At 47.9% G+C, this 18,542-nt stretch overlaps 1 protein-coding gene across 6 annotated transcripts in view; it reads left to right on the top strand.

Moving 5' to 3' along the window:
• Positions 1-18,542, top strand: part of AFAP1L2 (actin filament associated protein 1 like 2) — a 96,670-nt gene that overhangs the window by 4,369 nt on the left and 73,759 nt on the right. For 2 of the 6 annotated variants that reach the window (XM_035708175.2, XM_025467302.3), the window contains exon 2: positions 1,090-1,143. The exons of 3 other annotated variants lie outside the window; for them this stretch is intronic. In XM_035708175.2, the coding sequence (XP_035564068.1) occupies positions 1,090-1,143 (54 nt within the window). The remainder of the gene's footprint in view (positions 1-1,089; positions 1,144-18,542) is intronic. One more of the 6 variants, XM_025467308.3, reaches the window with a different exon arrangement.

Genomic DNA, 18,542 nt, shown 5'->3' with positions numbered 1-18,542 from the left:
AGACCCATGACTTTGGTTTCCTTGGACAAGTCACTGAGCTCTCCGGGCCTCAGTTTCCCTATCTAGAAAACAGCCTCCAGGGTGGGTAGAGCCTGACTTTCTGAGCACTCTTCAAAGCTGTTGTGCTGTGGTCACTGGGGAATCTTTGGAGGAGGATGTGTCTTGAGGGGAGGGAAGCGAGGGAGGGGACATGGGTAGCCCAACAGAGGTCAGTTTAGGGTTGTGATTCTTATAAATAAAATCAATTTCCTGGCGAGAGCCAAGAGCAGCAGACAGTGGGAAAGAGCATGCCATTGGCCTTGCGAGGAATTCGTTTCTCAAGGACTTTTGCGTGAGTGTGTCTCCAAAGATTGGTAGTGAAGCCCAGAGCCACCCCCCCACTCCGAAACACAGGATTATTCACTCCCATTTGACAGGCGGGTCAACTGAGATCTAGAGAGATTAAGCAACAACTCAAACCGGATGCAAAATCCCCGAGAATTGAGTTTCTAAAGAGTAGAATTCCTGTTCTCCTAACAGCAAGGGTTTATTTAGAAAGAAGTACTCAAAGCACTTTCAAACTACTTCCTTCTCTGTGTCCCGTAAGCCAGCTGTTCATAGAAATGCTCCTCGATCTTCAGGACCTAGTGCACATGCCTCCTCTTCCAGGAAGCCTCCCCTGATTGCCTCTGCGTTCCTGGGCTACTAGAGGGATAGCCTCATCGATAGAACATCCTAGGTACTCAGCAGAAATAGCTGTTGAATTAACATCACGATGTCTTGTATGTACAGACGTCCGTTTCCTCTCACTGAGTGCCTTCAAGACAGAAATCTTGTCTTTCTCCTCCCCGTGTCCCCGCCCCCCCTCAGCCCCTGGTACCTGGCAGGACCAGCATGTGGGTCCCCGGGGCATGACTGGGGCCTGGGCGAATGACTGATTCTAGGCCACAGGAGCACATAGTCTCTGATGCTCTGGCCCTCAAGGGCTGACCGGGTTCACAAAGGGAAATGAAGCAAAATCTCAAAGCCACACCCCGCTGAGTGGAGACGGAACCCCACAGAGGTGGCCCCTGGCTTTCCCGACTTGAGCCTTATTTCTGTCTGTTCCAGCACAGGGGTGTTGCTGTCTGGTGGTACAGAGAAGGATCCTGCAGGTTTCTGCCTGTGAGTATGAGCCTGCCTGTGCTCTCTGCAGCAGCTCACCTGGCCTCCAGGGCTCCCGAGGGCGCAGACCTGGCTCTGCCCACGCTCTGGACCGACGGCTGAGGGATCTTGTGGAGCTGGGCGCTGGCCTGGGCACTCTGGAGCTCGGGGTTCTAATCTGGCCTTTGCCACTAACTCGCTGTGCGACCTTGGGCAAGTCACTTAATCTCTTTGGGCCTTGTTTCCTCATCTGTACGAGTGAGGATAATGACTACTAACCTGCCTCACCGACTGCCTGGTAGAATGATTTATAAGAGCTACTGGTAAATACTTTGAGAAGGGGCAATGTTAAATGAATCCCGGGGAGCAGCTCCCCTGAGACCTCTAGGACATGGCTGAGACCCCCCCCATTCCTGCCTTCTTGCGTGTGGATCGAGGGGGGCCCTCCGTTCATTTGGGCACCAGTGATGCCCATCACACGTTTTGCCAAGCTGGGAGCCCTGAGTTGGGGATGTGCAGCCTGTTCCCAGGTAAACTAGCCTCTCCGAGAGAGTGGGCATCTGTGTATTTCTCTCAAGTGTCCTGGAAAGGAGGTGGGTGCAGAATGGCTCACTCTCAAGCCTCCTGTCGTGGCCCTGCCTGACTTTTCTCTGATGTCTCAGTAAGTTTATATAGGAGAAGCCCTTAGGTTTAGATTCTAACAAGAACTTCAAGCTCTTTGTACTCATTTACTACTCCTTGGCTCTCACTTTCTCCCTAGTCTCCCAGTGAAAAACCCCACTGGGAGGGAGGAGTGAGGAGAACATACAGGAAAAGCAGGAGCCAGCATTACCCTGGGCACATTGCACTGGACCAGAGCCAAAGCAGAGTGAGCCCAGAGCACCTTCGAGTCCCCTTTCTCTGTGAGTCCCAATAGATTGCAGATGGGAGGACAGTCAGCTGTTAGCTCAGAGAGTGCAACCTGCTGCTCACAGAAGCATCTAGAGGAGCAGATGTGCAGCCCTGCCCTCGGAGGTGGCTGTCCCAAGGAGAGTGACCAGTGAGCCTGGTTTGTCTGAGACTTACCTGGTTTTGCCCCCTGCAAGCCCCAAGCCCCAGGAAATCCCATAGTTCTGGGTGGATAGAGATGGGAGGTCACCCTGTTCCCAGGCCTCTGCTTTATTAAAAGGCCCCAAACCAAGAATTTGGTTCCCCCATAGCAAAGATGAGCCAGAGCCAATCATTTCATGTCCTTGGCAAGAAAGCAGAAGTCCAAAGCTTAAAAACCAACAGTTTGTACCTCAGCTACATGCCCATGCTAAGTGAAAGAAGCCAGACTCAAAAATCATACACACAGTAGGATTCCATTTATGTGACTTTCTGGGTAGGGCAAAATTATGGGGAAAGAAAACCAGTCTGTAGTAGGTAGGGCTTGAGAGAAAGGGTTGACCACAAAGGGGTATGTGGGAAATTTTGGGGATGATAGAAATCCTTCTGTCTCAAATCTGCATGGTGGTGGTGCTTCCAGAGTTCTAGGTGTCTGTGATAACTCAGAACTGTGCAGTTAGCAGGGCTTTTTTTTTTTTTTTTCCTGTGTGTAAATTATACCTCTAGGAGGCTGACTTTAAGCCCTTGTGGGGCGCCGGGGTGGCTTAGTCGGTTGTGTCTGATTCTTGGTTTCAGCTCAGGTCATGATCTCAGGGTCATGAGATAGAGCCCCACAGCGGAACCCTTGCTCAGCAGGGAGTCTGCTGGTCCCTCTCCCTCTGCTCCTCCCTGCATGCACATGTGCTCTTTCTCTGAAATAAATGATATCTTTTTTTTTTTGAAATAAATGAAACCTTAAAAATAAAACAAACTCTAGCATTTTGGGGTGCCGTGGTATAAGCTGGTGAATCTGTTGAGTGCCCCGTTGACCATCACAGATTGTAAATAGAATCTGAGGTCTCCGTGTTTTCATGTTTGCAGCAATCTGGAAATACAGCAGAAGAGAGTGAAGAATTTGGGTAGAAAACCAAAGGATTGACTGCTTGACAGCATCTTAAATGCAAGAGACTTTTCCACAGTAAACACTGTGAGGGTGGAAGCTCTCCCTCTACTTAGAGAAAAGGGAAAGCAGTTCTCCTAAAACCCAGGCAGCAGATGAGCCCAAGAGGGTCACGGAATAGCAAAGCATTAGCTCTGGGCTCCCACCCTGGGAACTCTGCTGCTACACACATGGATCTAATGTATTGAATTTGGCAGCCTTCCTGCAAATCTTTTTTCTTTTTTCTTCTCCCCTCACCAATAAAGTTGTTGAATTGGAATTGAGTACTCAAGTCTGCACCATAATTACTTCCTGGCTGACTTTTTGTTTCTGGAAGTCCTGCTTGTCTATGCTAGCTAGGAATGATTTTGAGGCAGGGAGAGCCCGTGATTTAACAGAATAATGCACCTAGTTCCATATGATGTAAGGGAGCAGCCCTCTTGGTTCCAGAAAGGGAAAAGCCTCATAGGCAAGGGCAGCATCACCAGGAGATGGGACGTGGAATTCCTCGAGAATGGAAGAGTCACTCTGGTGATCCTAATGCAATCTGAAGATCTTGGTGGTTTCTATTTTTTCCTTTTCCTTTCTTTCTTTTTTTTAAAATCAAAATCCATGTCAAATTGCCTTGTTCTTTAGGTGGACTGTGTCAGGATCTATGACCTGGGGAGCTGAACCTATTTCTTCCCATCTTAAAGATGGTGTATGGAAAGGCTGTAGAACTTTCATCCATGAGGACAATCTGGGCCTAGATCACTTTCAACCGTGAATTACTTAGAGTATCACGTGAGCAACTTTTCTTACAAATATATCCAAGCCACTAGTCACCTGCAGAGGCAGGTCTGTTTCATCTGTTCTTGGGATATGCAGGAAGAAATGTTGGGGCGGCCCTTAGTTTTTTTGTTTTTTTTGTTTTTTTTTTAAGATTTTATTTATTTATTCATAAGAGACACAGAGAGGCAGAGACACAGGCAGAGGGAGAAGCAGGCCCCATGCAGGGAGCCGGGCGTGGGACTCTATCCCGGGACTCCAGGATCACGCCCCAGGCCAAAGGCAGGCGCTAAACCACTGAGCCACCCAGGGGATCCCTGCAGCCCTTAGTTCTAATTGTCTCGACTTTGTTGGAAGGCGCTGAAGTGGGAGGGAAATCTGTTTCGTATGTATCTGAAATGAAACATCCCTGTGCAGGGTCAGACCTAGCTTATCGTGGGTCCACCTAGGAAAGGCTAGGTTTGGGGCAGCCCCAGGGGTCCACTGCTAGTTCAAGTACAAGAATGGGAAGGCAGCAGAGGAGAAGCTGGGAATGCCTGGCTGGGGAAGTTCCGGATACTTCCTTACCTGGATTGCGGACTGTTGCCGCCATCTCCCTAGGGCTACCCCGGCACGCTGGCATCCTTTTGGGTTGTGGGGATGATCTTAGCCTCCCTGTTAGACCAGCAAGTGGGAACACCGCCATTTCCTTCTATCCTCCACCCTCTTTTTTTTCTCCCCCAGTTTTTACACAACAGGATTTATTCATGTTGACTGTATTCAAGTCCCCAGATGGGGGGAGAAAAAGAGATTGTGTTGAATGAGCTTATTGTTTGGAGATTTCACTGACTTCTTTTATTTAATACCCACAGTCTTGGAACATATTGAGCTGATTTACTAAAATTCAAATATAGTCCTTTTGGAAGGAATTCTGCTAGGGTGCTTGGTACCCCTGATTTTGGGGTTGGGACCTGTTGGGTGGTGAGTTTGCTTGGGGCATCTCCTCTTCATCTTTATGGTCTTGGTCTTGGGTCCACAAGGATTGGATATTCTCAGTTATAATACCAGGCTCCTAATGAGCTTGAGATGGTCACCACCCAACTGCCCTTTGCATCATCTGGGCCTTCTGTGCCATCCCCTCTAGTACAAGTGGAAGGAAATAAATGGTGGTGACATAGCAGACTTGGGCTGAAGTGGCAAGTATCAAACAGCCTCATTCCTGCTGCTCGAATGCCTAATGTGGTGTGGCTGGTCCATGATAGGGTAAAATTGAATTGTGTGCCTTTTAGCATGTTTTAGAGACAGGGTTCCTGCAGTCAATAATGCTGGAATGGTGGCTGAGGACCATGGTGTATGATGATCTGGTCCAGTTGTCTGGATGGCTGCAACACAGTTGTCTTGTGACAGCTCCTGGTGTCTGGAGCTCTTGGGGATCTCCTGAGAGAGGGAGCCACTGCAGGTACTTGAGCTGGGTGAGGCTTGTGTCCTGCTGGAGACAGTGGGAGCCCATCTCTGGTTCAAGTCTGTAGCATCCCAGATGCGTGGAAGTTAGCCTGTGGTAGAGTGAGTTGGGTTAACAACAGGACCATCACAGGCAAGTGTGTTAGGTGCTCCGGGACCTCTCTTGGGTGCTGCACACAGGCTTGCTCTTGCTCCTGCACGTGGGGTGTCCTCCCTCTTTCTCTCCCCGCTCCCTCCCTGCTCTTTCTTTCATTCCCTGTTTTCCCCTTTTGACTTTCTGCTGGTTTCTCTCTTTATTTCCCTGCCATATCTGTTCAGATCTCCTGAGTCTTGAGGTTAGGAAAAGGATTCTTGGGCTCCTGGGAAGCTCAGTTTTTAAGTGTCTGCCTTTGGCTCAGATCATGATCCCAGGGTCCTGGGATCGAGTTCCGTATCAGGCTCCCTGCTCTGTGGGGAGCCTACTTCTCCCTCTGCTGGTCCCCCTGCTTGTGCTCTCTTGCTCTCTTTCTCTCTGTCAAATAAATAAATGATCCAAAAAAAAAAAAAGGGGGATTCCCTCTGAGAACCTGAGTCCAGAAAGAGCCTCCCCCTGACCCCAGGTCTCTAGTAGTGTTAGGCTTCCATTTGTAGTAGCCATGGCTAGAACCTAGGTTTCCCTGGGGAGCTGATGACCTGAGTCCGGGTAGGGAAAGTGGGGCTTGCTCTCAGCCAAAGAGCATCTCATTCCCTCCTAGCAGAGGAGGCCATAGTGAAAATCTGTTCAGCATTCCCCCTGGTGTTTCCTCAGACCCTAGAAAGTACCATTCTGTGTGGCCTAATGCGAAGAAGGCCACCTTCTCCAAGCTTCATGGTCCAAGTCATTGATTGGCTAACCCTGGAGCCTCCTGGCCAGCCCACCTGGCCTCGTGCAGGTTCGTGTCACAGTGACTAAGATTCCCAGGAAGGAGCATTCTGATCCTCCCTCTGTGGGTCTTTGAACAGCACCCTGTTGGCCTCCGAGGGGTGAGGGCTCCTCCCTCTGCCGTCCAGAGCTCCCTGGAAACGAACATCAGAGGAGGGCCTGGCACCCGCGCAGGGGGAGCATGAGAAAGTTGCCGCAGTTTGGATAAGAGTTCTAAACTATGAAGACTCAACATTGACTAAAATAATTTTTTCCCATTGACCTCCCGGCTTCTCAATGGGCAGGCGTCCATCTCCTGCCCATCTGATGTTGGTTTGGTGTGTGTCACTGTAAACAGTTCAGGCTGGAAGCAGATCTCTGAGAGTTATGAGATCCAGGTGTTGCTCCCAGCTCACCACGCACTGATTCCCTCAAGGGTGGGAAGGGCCCTTTTGTTCCCAGAGGGAGAATTTAGTCTCCTACCTTTGTGTGTGTGTGTGTGTGTGTGCGCTCATGCCAGAGGAGGGGACCCTCAGGTGACAATCAGCCCCATTTTCTTGAAATCTCCTAAAGCTATTAATGCCCCCCAAGGGTAAGATGGCTGTCTTAGCAAATCTCTTTTTCTGCCCTGGGGAGGCTGAGGCAGCTGGGAGAGAAAAAGTAAAGAGTGCCAAGAGACTGTTCTGTTGGGGCGGAGTGACTTCCAGACTCCAAGCTTATTCATTGAGGCTCACTCAGCCTTGACACCATGACCTTGAACCCCCCTGAAGGCTTTAACCCCTCCCTGCACCTCGCATAGCCATCCTCTATGCTTTCATACTTGGCTGCCGTGTGTTTGTGCATCTAGATTCCTTCCCTGGCTGGAAAAAAATAAAGGCAGTCACATAGCTTGGAACAAAATATTCTCTACAAATGGCTTTTTTTCCCCCCTTAAAAAATTTACCATCATTGAGTGTGAAAATGGTTTAGATTCAAGAGGAAACAGCTGGCTGGCAGAGATCCTGGTGGGGTCTTGGGTAAGATTCCGCTGTGTCACTAATGACTTTATTCGGTACATTTCCGGCACAAGCACCCTTGGCAGTTGGGGAATTTTGTGGCTGAGAACTTTCATCAAGGCAAGAACAGCAGCAGCAACAGCTCCCAGCTGAGGCCAGGAAGGGAAGGCCTCATTTCATTCAGGATAACCCAGACCTGTTCAGTGGATGTCTCATATCTGCCTTGGTAGTTTAAGTTGGATGCTCACAACCCTTTTCTTCCTAGAATATTCTGTCTTTGGGTTTCTCTGAGATTTCAGTATATTGCCACTGTAGCTCAGGGGAGCCCAGATTTCTTAAGGTCCCTGAACCAGGCCTTCTTCTTCGAGTGCAGGTGGGGGGTCTAAGGCACCTTGCCAGTGGCTGTAGGGGAGAGAGGGAGAGGTGCTGTCCTCTGTATTGCCCTGGAGAAAATCTGAGCTCCTCCTTTGCATGGCTCTTTCCTGTTTGTTCTAGTGTCTTCCGCCGTTCCTCACTTTGCTCTATGCCCCAGCCATACTGGATTCCTTGTGGTTTTCCAAACTATACTTGTTTGCTGTTCCATTGGCTTGGATGTCCTCCCCCGGGGCTGCCTGCCAAGCTTATCTGTCTTTAACCCCTCACTGCACCTGGCACAACCCACCATGGCCATGGTCATCATGTCCATGTTACAGTTGATGGAAAGTCTATGTTTCCAGGAGGCTGTGAAGGTCAAAGCCATCTTTGTGTCCACAGCACCTAACCCCATGGGTGGTGTATCGTAAGTGTTCAAGAAACTGTCATTGTGTGATTGAGAAATAGGGGCCATCCTCAATCTTTTTGAGAGTGTGATTACATTGAAGTTAAGGGCTTCCGCTCACTAGCGGATATCCTGGACAAAGTTAATGCAGCTGACAAAAAGAGAGAGCTTTACAGTGTCTAAAACCTTCCAGGGACTAACATTTAGAACATACAAGGAATTCCTGAAAATCATCCAGAACAGGGCAGAAATTGCAATAGAAATAAAGATGAAGGGCAGCCCGGGTGGCTCAGCGGTTTAGTGCCACCTTCAGCCCAGGGTGTGATTCTGGAGACCCAGGATCGAGTCCCATGTCAGGCTCCCTGCATGGAACCTGCTTCTCCCTCTGCCTGTGTGTCTGCCTCTCTCTCTCTCTCTCTCTCTCTGTCTCTCATGAATAAATAAAATCTTAAAAAAAAAAAAAGAAAGATGAGTAAAGGGTATGAATGGGAGATGACAAGTGAAGGAGCCTCCGCAAAGCTAACGAGCATCTGAAGAAGCACGAGGCTCCTTTAGTCATCAGGGATAAACCAACCGAAATGACCACCTGGAAGGCTGACCACGTTGAGAGGCTGCAGGCTACCTAGTATTCTCAGAACATGCAGAAATTTCTGCACGGGTCCACACACTATTTGTGGTGGTGGAGAATGGGTTTTGGTGTCCCTAAGGAGAGTGGACAGGTGAACGATGATGGTGGACGCACATCCTAGTGAATCACCCAGAGGTAGAAGCAGAGGATTAGATATCCACCCAGCACCATAGGCAGATCTTGAAGACACAGCGCTGAAAGGTAAGAAGCCAACTAGGACATCTGATAACAGCGTTTACAGCCATTATAAATTCCTACAGCAGTACACGTAAGTAGGAACTCATATAAACAAAACGGTCCATATTAGAAAGTTCATCTGGGGATTAGGAATGGGATATGATGAAGGGGAATCTGTAGGAGTTTGCTTATGGCGTGTTGTTGATTCCAGAAGCCTACAAATCTGACTTGAAGCAAGCAAGCAAGCATGGCACAGTGAGGGCAACACCAGAAGCTCAAGCGGAGTGCTGTGGGAAGACGGGGGACAGGAGCTTCTCTCCCCCATACCCACCCCAGGGGGAGGAGTCAGTGGAGAGATCATTTTCCTTATTAATTGCTGGGCTGTTCAAAACCCTTTGCCCCTGAGGTTGTTATAATAGACAGCCCTTCCAGTTGACTCCAAAGTTCACCTTTTGTCAGAGCTATAGTGGTGATTAACAACCTGCCGTTGTCACGAGGGGAGGGGATGCTTGTAACCCACCCTCGGATAAGCGTGGGATCCTAGGGCTGGCTTCTAATAGCTGAGAATCTTTCAGTTGTCTCCAGCTACTCTGAGCACCTGGAGTCATCCTTGGGTCCACATTGCTGAGTGCAGGTCATGGCCAAGAGCTTATGGCCAAAGGTTCATCAGATTGAGTAGAATGCTTTGGAATTAGATTTTTCCAGGATCTGACTGGAAATGAGGTTATTAGACTCTGTGCAACAGTTCCTTTTTGCTCCTTTCCACCCGAGATGGGAATATTTATTCCAAATAGGTGTATCCAGAGGAGATAAGCTGCCTCTCCCACCCCAGGTCTGTTTGATCGGGACAGAGTTGGTCTTTAACATTGTTCCATCTCTGTTTCTACTTAATAGTTCTGTAGGGTTTTTTGTTTTTGTTTTTGTTTTTTGTCTTTTTGTCTTTTTGAGATTCAAGAGTTTAGGTGATAAAGAGCCATTTGGATGAGGAAGAGCACCAGCTGCTTCTGCTTTGCCCAGTGGTGTGTTCAGGGAAGCTCCTGGGCCGGGGGGTGGGACCTGGAGCTGCCCCAGGGTCTTATCAGCGTGGGCAGAAGAGCAAACTCCGCTCCCCCCTTCCCCGTGTGGCTCTGCGGTGGGCAGCAAACCCAGCTATTCATAAAGCCAGGAACTAAAGGTTTTCAGAAAATGGAAAAACCCTAAGGTTGGTTCTGCTGGTCTGACAGTTTTCCCACTGTTCTTTCTCATGCACTGGAATCATTCAAGGACCTCTTTCTTCTGGATGTTCTCTATCCCACCTGTCCCACTTGCTGACAGTGTTCATTTTCTGCCCCACATCTCTGGATCTGCTTTCCCAATTCCTGGCTCCACTGCCATGTTGGCACCTGAGTGATGGAACAACAAAGATCTTCATTTCTGTAAGTTCAAGTGTCACCCCCAGGGTCCTTTCCAGTTCAAAGGATTTGTGATTTTGCAATGAACTTGCTCCCATATTAAATAGCCCCTCAGCATGGGAGAATTTCCAGATATTCACATAATACGTATTTTCTTGACCTTCAGTATGTATCAAGTATTGTCTGTTGAGATCAAGCTGGGTGCACTATTAATGTGGTGGGTGTAGGACAGTGGCCTGAGATACCTGAATCATGATGGTCCCAACATCTTTCCTACCAGGCAAAGCCACGGAAGAACTTCTGAACCACCCTGTGTCTGAATTGCTTCTTCAAGAGGCACTAAATACTTTACTCCCTCACTGTTGAGACTGTAGGGAATATAATGTTGAAGGTTGCAGGGTTCATGCAGAACTAGTGCATATCCAGCTTGGATTCCTGTGATCTTGGGTAATTACTTGCTATTTCTGAGTGTCTGTTTCTTCATCTGAAAGGGGCTCAATATCCTTTCCCTGGGAGGTTTGTAAGGATGGAGTGAAACCTTTTACTTCTCAGTAGGTGCCACACACACAGCTCCAGTGCTAGTTATTGGTGGTAGGTGGTGGTGAAACAAGACATCGAATTTGCCATGGATCCACCATGTTTATTTCTGATACCTAAAATCTTTGCTTCTATGTGGTTTATGTATACAATGGAATATTCCTCAGCCATTAGAAACGACAAATACCCACCATTTGCTTCAACGTGGATGGAACTGGAGGGTATTATGCTGAGTGAAGTAAGCCAATCGGAGAAGGACAAACATTATATGGTCTCATTCATTTGGGGAATATAAATAATAGTGAAAGGGAATATAAGGGAAGGGAGAAGAAATGTGTGGGAAATATCAGAAAGGGAGACAGAACATAAAGACTCCTAACTCTGGGAAAGGAACTAGGGGTGGTGGAAGGGGAGGAGGGCGGGGGGTGGGGGTGAATGGGTGACGGGCACTGAGGGGGGCCCTTGACAGGATGAGCACTGGGTGTTATTCTGTATGTTGGTAAATTGAACACCAATAAAAAATAAATTTATTAAAAAAAATCTTTGCTTCTGATGATACTGCCCTTAAGGCTGTGTGGGGAGGGGAAGCAGACTCGTGAAGGGTTGTTTCCTGTCTCAGAACCCATCAGTATGGGAACACTGTGCCTCATTAGTCCTCTGTCACCCCAGCCATCCTCATCTAGAACAGTCACTGCTCTACCCACACACCCGGCTTGTTGGGAGGGTCAGTGGAAAGCTATGCATACAAGTGTTTTGAAAGCTGGAAAGCACTGAACATGCATAAAAAGGCGATTATTTCAGTGTTGGGTTGGAATTGCATCGCACATGAAGGGAAGTCCGCAGTGCTTTCCAAGTCATTGCGATTTGTTCCAATTCAACGTGGGGGTCTTCATGGCCAGAAGGCAGACTCTGTCGGTCATGGGAACCCAGGGTTGGGTGGAATCATGTTTGAATCTGGCTGATGGAATGAGCAATTAGATGTAGGATCACAGTCGACTTAAGTGAAGTCTTAGGAAGAGATTCAGTCGGGCTAGTGAAGTTCATTTCGCTCCTGTAGGCAACGGGTCCTGCCTTGCCAGGTGCCCGCCCCAAGATGTGGAGGGTGGTAAGCTGTCTGCATCCCAGAACTAGTGCCCACATGGCCTGGGTACCAGTTGCAGCCCCATCTGCTCAGAGTCATGTTGCTGCTAGGTCTCTTTAGCTGAGTCATCTCGAGCTGCTGCTCCCCAGCCCTGCAGTGGGGTCCCCCTGGACCCAAGGAAGCCCCAATCTCCTGGCAGCTGCTGCCTGGCAAGGGCTGGGCTTCTTGGCATGGGCTTGTCTTCCCTTTCCTGACTTCCTGCGCTACCTCTCTTTGGGGGAGAGTACCCCCTCCATTCCTGACTTTCTTCATCTTCCCTGCTCTGCAGCTGCTGTCTGCTTCATATTAAGTGAATGATCAAGAATCAAGAATGATTATTAAAAATACTACGACTACTACCTTTTACTTTTTACTTCATTATATGTTCCATTTTTTACCTCTACCAATATCCCAGTGAGTTGTGTCAGAAATGCCGTGACAGCCCTTTTCTTCCTATGGCAACTGAGGGTTTGAGCCTCTCTGAGTGTAACTGTCACACAGCCACGGAGTAGGAAATTGTATCTCCCGGAAGGTGGATGTTCAGCCTCTGAGCCAAGGGTAAGCCTTGCTGCCCGCATCTGACAGTGACTGTCCCCAGGCTGGGCAGCTCCCTAGGCATTTATTCCCATCATCTTGCTTAATCCATAGAGACTCTGGAGGGATGGTGGTGAGAACTTGCAGGACCGGCTTTCACCCTTCACCCAGCACCTGTGTAGCTTCCCGGGGGTGGCTGACTACCTACCTGGGAGGGTCCTGATTGGAGAGAAGCCTCTTAGACTCTTTCAGTGATATTCTTGGCATTTCTCCCTGGGGGAGAAGTCCCCTGGAATGCAGGGACCTGTTCCCCTGAGCTAGACTGAGCAGAGAATGTTAATAAAAGGCTTCCCAGAGCTTTTCCATCAGACACTTTCATCTTCCTCCAGGCCTGCAGAATCAGGACTGGGCGTGGAGTTGGGGAGGCAGGAATCCAGCAGTAAATATTATTATCTTTATTCTGTGGATGGAGGAAATTGAAGCCAGACATTGAGGCCAGAGGCGGCCCAAGCACCAGTTTGCAGCCAATGCAGTGGGATCCAGACCGAGCTCCACTGGACTCTAGAACACCTTTTGCTGCCTGGTCTAGCCCGATGGAGCTAGACATGACCTCTATCCTAGACATGAAGCCGTGTTTAGCCTGATGCGAGGGGGCTGTGAGTCTGCGGGCTGCATTGCGGCCCACGTGGTGCACCCCTTTGGGGTGGAGAGGGGGGGTCCCTGACGTTGCTCACGGCTGCTGCTCGGCCGTCTCTAGGAGTGCCCTAGCCTGATAGAGCAGACCTCCCTGCAGGGGAGCTTTTCTGTGTGCTCCCTATGTGCCGGGGTTCCAGGTGTTTAGCCTCCCAAGTGTGTTCCCTGTCGGCCCAGCCAGGCCTTTGCTCATGCTGTTCCTCATGTCAGGGAACGTGTGCTCTTTCCCTCCGCCCCTCCCTGTCACCCCACCTTCATCTACCACCCCCTCACCCTGGAAGCCAGCGTTCATTGGTCACACCTGGCCCCAGCTGTTCATGTTCCACATGGGACCCAGTCCACCCTTCCCTGTGCTGCCACATGTGGCTCTCTGTCTTGTCCCTGCCGCTCATCTTATAGCTCCTGAAGCACACAGTGGGATCTTGGGCACTCAGGTGGGCATTCACCTTGTCTGACGATTCCCAGGAGTTTCTCTCCAGTCTCTCATCTGCTGGTTTCAAGCAGCCCTTGAGCTTTCAGAAGCCTCTATGGAGTTCTCTACTCAAAGCTGCTGTGGGCCCGAGGAGGGTTGAGAGAGGTGAGCTGTGGTCCCTAGCCATCCATACAGGCATGGCTTGCGTGACCCACACTTCTCCCCGTGGGCCTGGAGGTGGGTCCTTAACCAGCGCCCAGGAGGCCCTGTGTGCTGTGTGCCCCCACCTTGCACACCGTGTGATGAGGGCGGTTAGTGTGCACGGCAGGAGGGAGGTGAGCATTGTTCCCATTTCTCACCATTTGGAAGGAAAGATAAGTTAGGGTGTTCTCACTTGGAAAATAAATCTCACTACAGGCAACATTCAGCCACACGCCATTCGTGCCCAACAGCTGTCTCTCATTTGCTGGCAAATGTTCCCAGAGATGAATGTCCTCCATCCACAGTCACAGCCGTCCCTAAATGGAGGCTTTGGACAAGTGCAAGGGGAACAATGGCCCTTCTCAGAGAGCTCTCAGCAGACGCGCCCAGTGAAGTTGGTTCATCACTTGGAGCTGGGTCAAGACCATAGACAAGATGCCATTGATTCAGCAAGGAAGGCCCTAACAGCCGTGGAGTTAGGCTGAAGGCAGCAAGGAGCAGAGAAAAGGATGGGATTCATGGCTGCGGGGACAGACCTTGATTAAGCAGAGTGAATGATTCCTCCTTTCAAATACCATCTTCTAGGAGCTGACTTATGGCAGGATAGCTCTTCTCAATACATTTGCAACACCCTCCCAGGGTTTGGGAGGGCCTCATGCTTCTAGACCAGGTTGTGGAATGGATGAGAGTACTGGGCTAAGGGAAATGAGGGGGTGGAGCCAGGACAGGAACCCTGACTCCTGGCCTGAATCCCTTCCCCCACCCCTTTTCCCCATAGCCAGGTTGGGGAGGGGGATGGTGGAGAAAAAGAAAAGATCAGCTGGATAGGTAGGTAGAACCTGCAGGGACTTGTGGCCACAGCCCTAGGCTGCAGCTGAGAGCAGGTGTCTCTGTGCTGCCGGCCTCAGACTGGGCATCCGCAAGCCCCCCTTCCACCAAGTCCTGGGTCTGCTCTCCCTCTCTGCTTCTGTCTCTGTTGACTTTCTGGAACAAAGGGTAAAATGTCAAATTTCTAAGCTGGCCAGGCCCGACTGGGCAAACTCACTTTTTCTCTCTCCTTTTTGTTGTTTTCGTTTTTCTGATGGAGATACTTTACATCATTGAGAATAGCGCAGACGACAGCTACACATTGCTATTTCTCTCTGGAAGGGGCTCAGGGTAGTAATTTTACATGTATTTTTATGGCAAAAGCCATACCTGCTTATTATGAAATATGCATCCATGGCAGAAATTTATAACCTGGAATGTGAAAATCCCTAGAATTCCACCCTCGATGATAATATCTGTCAAGGATATATTCATCCAAATATTTCTCTTCCTCTGCAACCATTCTTTTTTCCATCCCCCCATCCTTCCCTCCCTTGCTCCCTCCCTCCCTTCTGTTTCTGCCTCTCCCCTTCCTCTTTCTCCTTTCCCTCTCCTCTTTTCCAGCCCCAGGGGTATAAAGTTTTAAAAAGCAAAAGCTAAAAAAACAAAACAAAACAAAAACCCACAACCCAAAAACCTGAACAGTTTAGCACGTAGCCTTCTTAAAGAGTCCATATATAAGCAGCCATGTGTGTATATAATTTCCCCCTTTCTCCAGGTGGAACCCACTCACCAGTAACATTCTTCTTTAAGTTCGAGATGTTTCTTGGAGTTCGCTCCTGCTAGATCTGCATAATCGTGGAGTATTACGTTTCTCTCAGTCCTTTGCTGGGACAGACCATGCCACCGTGAATTTCCCTGCATGGAGCTCATTTCAGGCACACCAAGGATTTATGCAGCACTTCCCAAAATCTCGGGAAGTAGAATCACTGGGTTGAAGGGGCATGAGTATTAATAGTTTGATTCGATGTTGCCAAAATGTCCTTCTAGAAGCTGTGTCCTTTTTACCCTTATAAGCAAAGTGTCAGAGGATCTGTTCCCCTCCACCCTCATCGACACAGTATGTTATTACACTTTGCCATCTTTGCCCATCAGATTGGGCAGAGGTATTTCTGCAAGGTTTCCCTTTTTTCCTATACATGAAATTGAGCATCTTTTCATACATTTAAAAGCCGTGTGTGTGTGTGTATACACAATCTGTACATATGCATGATCTGTTTTTCTAGTGGGTTGTTGGTCTTTCTAAATGTTAAGGAAATTAACCCTTTGAATATGAGTTGTAAATCCCCCCCCCCCCCCAGGACCTTCCCCTTCCCTGCCAGTTTCTTGTCTTTTGAATTGCTTTTATGTTTACTTTTCCAAAGTAGATTTTTTTGTATGTGTGTGGTCAAATTTATCTCCTTTTATGGCCCTAGGGATTTTTTTTAATACTTAGTCTCTCTAAAATTATACTTTAAAAATCTTTTTCCTTTTTTTGAAAAGTAGCTTTATTGAGATAACATTCACATACTAGACCATTTACCATTTTAAAGTGGACAGTTCAGTGGTTTTTCATATATTCACAGAGTATGCAACTGTCACCACAGTTAATTTTAGAACTTTTCATCACCTCAAAAAAGAAACTCTATATCCTTTCTGTTACCCTTCATTTTTCTGCCTGCACCTCCCCTCCTCTCAGCCCCAAGCAAACACTAAACTAATCCATTTTCTGTCTTTATAGATTTCTGTCTTCTGGACTTCCCTGTGGATGGAATCACATCAGATGTAGACTCTTGTGATTGGCTTCTGTAACTTGGCATAACGTTCTCGAGGTTCTAAGTTGTCATATGGTATCTGTACTTCATTCCTTTTTATGGCCAATTAATCTCATTGTATATATAGATGTAGCTAGAACACACCTTGTTTATCCATCTATTGATGGACATTTGTGTTGTTTCTACTGTTTGGCTATTAGGAATAATGGCACTGTAATCATCTGTATACAAGTTTTTGTGTGGACATATGTTTTTGTTTCTCTTGGGTATATACTTAGGAGTAGAATTCTTGGGTCATGTAGTAACTTTAGGTTTAATTGTTTTTTTTTTCAAAGATTTTATTTATTTATTCATGAGAGACACACAGAGAAAGAGAGAGAGAGAGTGAGAGAGAGAGAGAGAGGCAGAGACACAGGCAGAGGGAGAAGCAGGCTCCATGCAGGGAGCCCGATGTGGGACTCAATCCCAGGACTCCAGGATCACGCCCTGGGCTGAAAGCAGGCGCTAAACTGCTGAGCCACCCAGGAATCCCCCGGGGTTTAATTATTTGAAGAACTGCCAGACTGTCTTCCAAAGCAACTGCATCATTTTACAGTCCCACCAGCTATGTTTTTTTGTCTAGTGCTTTCATGATCTTATTTTTCATGTTTTAAGCTTTTTTTTTTTTAAAGATTTTATTTATTTATTCGAGAGAGAGAGAGACAGAGACACAGGCAGAGGGAGAAGCAGGCTCCACACAGGGAGCCCGATGTAGGACTTGATCCCGGGTCTCCAGGATCACACCCTGGGCCGAAGGCAGATGCCCAACTGTTGAGCCACCCAGGCATCCCATGTTTTAGGCTTTTGAGCAATCTGAAGTTCTTTATAAGGTATGACTAGGGATTAAATGTGTATTTCTCCAGGTGGCTCTTCCATTGTAACAACAGTGCTTTTTCAATCTTTCCTTCTCAGTGGCTTTATCATAAATCATTATATATATTTGGTCTTATTTTATGTACTCTAGTCTTTTCCATTGATCTATTTGTCCATTCATATAACATTGCCACACTGCTTTAATTTTTGTAGTTCTGTGACGTTACCTCACCCTTAAGTTTTTAAAAAAAAACCCTCATCACAAGCATTTATTAAACCCTCATCTCTGTATAGTACAGAGTTAGGGTATAAATCAAATCCAACATTGTTCCTGCCATCCAGAAGCTTGTGGTAGATAAGAGTTAGTTCTCGTTGCCATACCCTCTAACAAACACATTACGTGAATCATCTTATTTAAACTTCTAATTCTATGAGGGTAAGTAGAGTTTTCCATTCCTGCTGTAGATTGAGGAAACCAATCTTTCCCAGCCCTTGGTTCAGTGCTATCTTGCAGAATTGAAATGAAGGCATTTGAGGGTAGAAATGCATCTCATTCATCTCATCTCATTCAAGTCTTTGAGACAGACAACTCTGACACAGAAAAAAGACAGAGTTGGCTTTCAAAAAGTTCTAGGTCAGGTACTTTTGGGTGTCTGTCAATGGAGAGACATCCAAGGCAGTGTGGTGGGAAATTCCACCTGGGGTCTCCCCTGCAACCAGGGTCTGCTCCCTCATGGTAGAATAACTAAGACCAGTGAGCCCTTGGAGGAGAGCCCCACACTTTGGAATGGAAGGCTCTTGAACATAAATTTGGTCATTCCCCAGCACCGACTTGCCATTGAGAACCCAGACGGTGGGGAAGTGGGGTTAGACTTTGGCTACTTTTTCTTCCCAGATATTGTGTGACTCAAGATCCCTGCCAGGGATGGAGTTTTGTTTTGTTTTCTCCTCCGTTGCAAAAGGATAGCAAAAGTATTTGCCACATAAAACACACAAAGCCTCATAAAGTCCCGACCAATGAAATCATCGTCTCTTCCCAGGCGGACTCACTCTTCTGACCTTGGCTGATTTCCACCCTCCGGGGAGTTGTAAGGCAAGGGAACTGATTTACTCAGGGAAGAGACCTACTTAACTTTCACTTCCTCAGACTTCATCAAACACTTGGGGCTTGGGGGTCATGGGATTAAGAGAGCATGATGGAACTGCCCTGGAAGTGTTGGCTTGTAGGAATGTGAGGTAAACCCATGAGGAACAAGAAGTCTCAAAAGGATTTTGCCTGGAAATGGCAATAAAAATACAGTCACAGTTGCCTTGATATTTCAAAACTTTGGCTAAAGGAGCAAATGTCTGTCTCTTCCTCCTTCTCTCTGTCATCCTCCAAAGACATTTTTTTTTTTAAAGACATTTGT

The sequence above is a fragment of the Canis lupus genome, chromosome 28, assembly GCF_003254725.2.
Source record: "Canis lupus dingo isolate Sandy chromosome 28, ASM325472v2, whole genome shotgun sequence".
Taxonomy (NCBI): Eukaryota; Metazoa; Chordata; class Mammalia; order Carnivora; family Canidae; genus Canis; species Canis lupus.
Note: the sequence above shows the minus strand (reverse complement) of the source record. Positions and strands in the feature narration are given on the sequence as shown.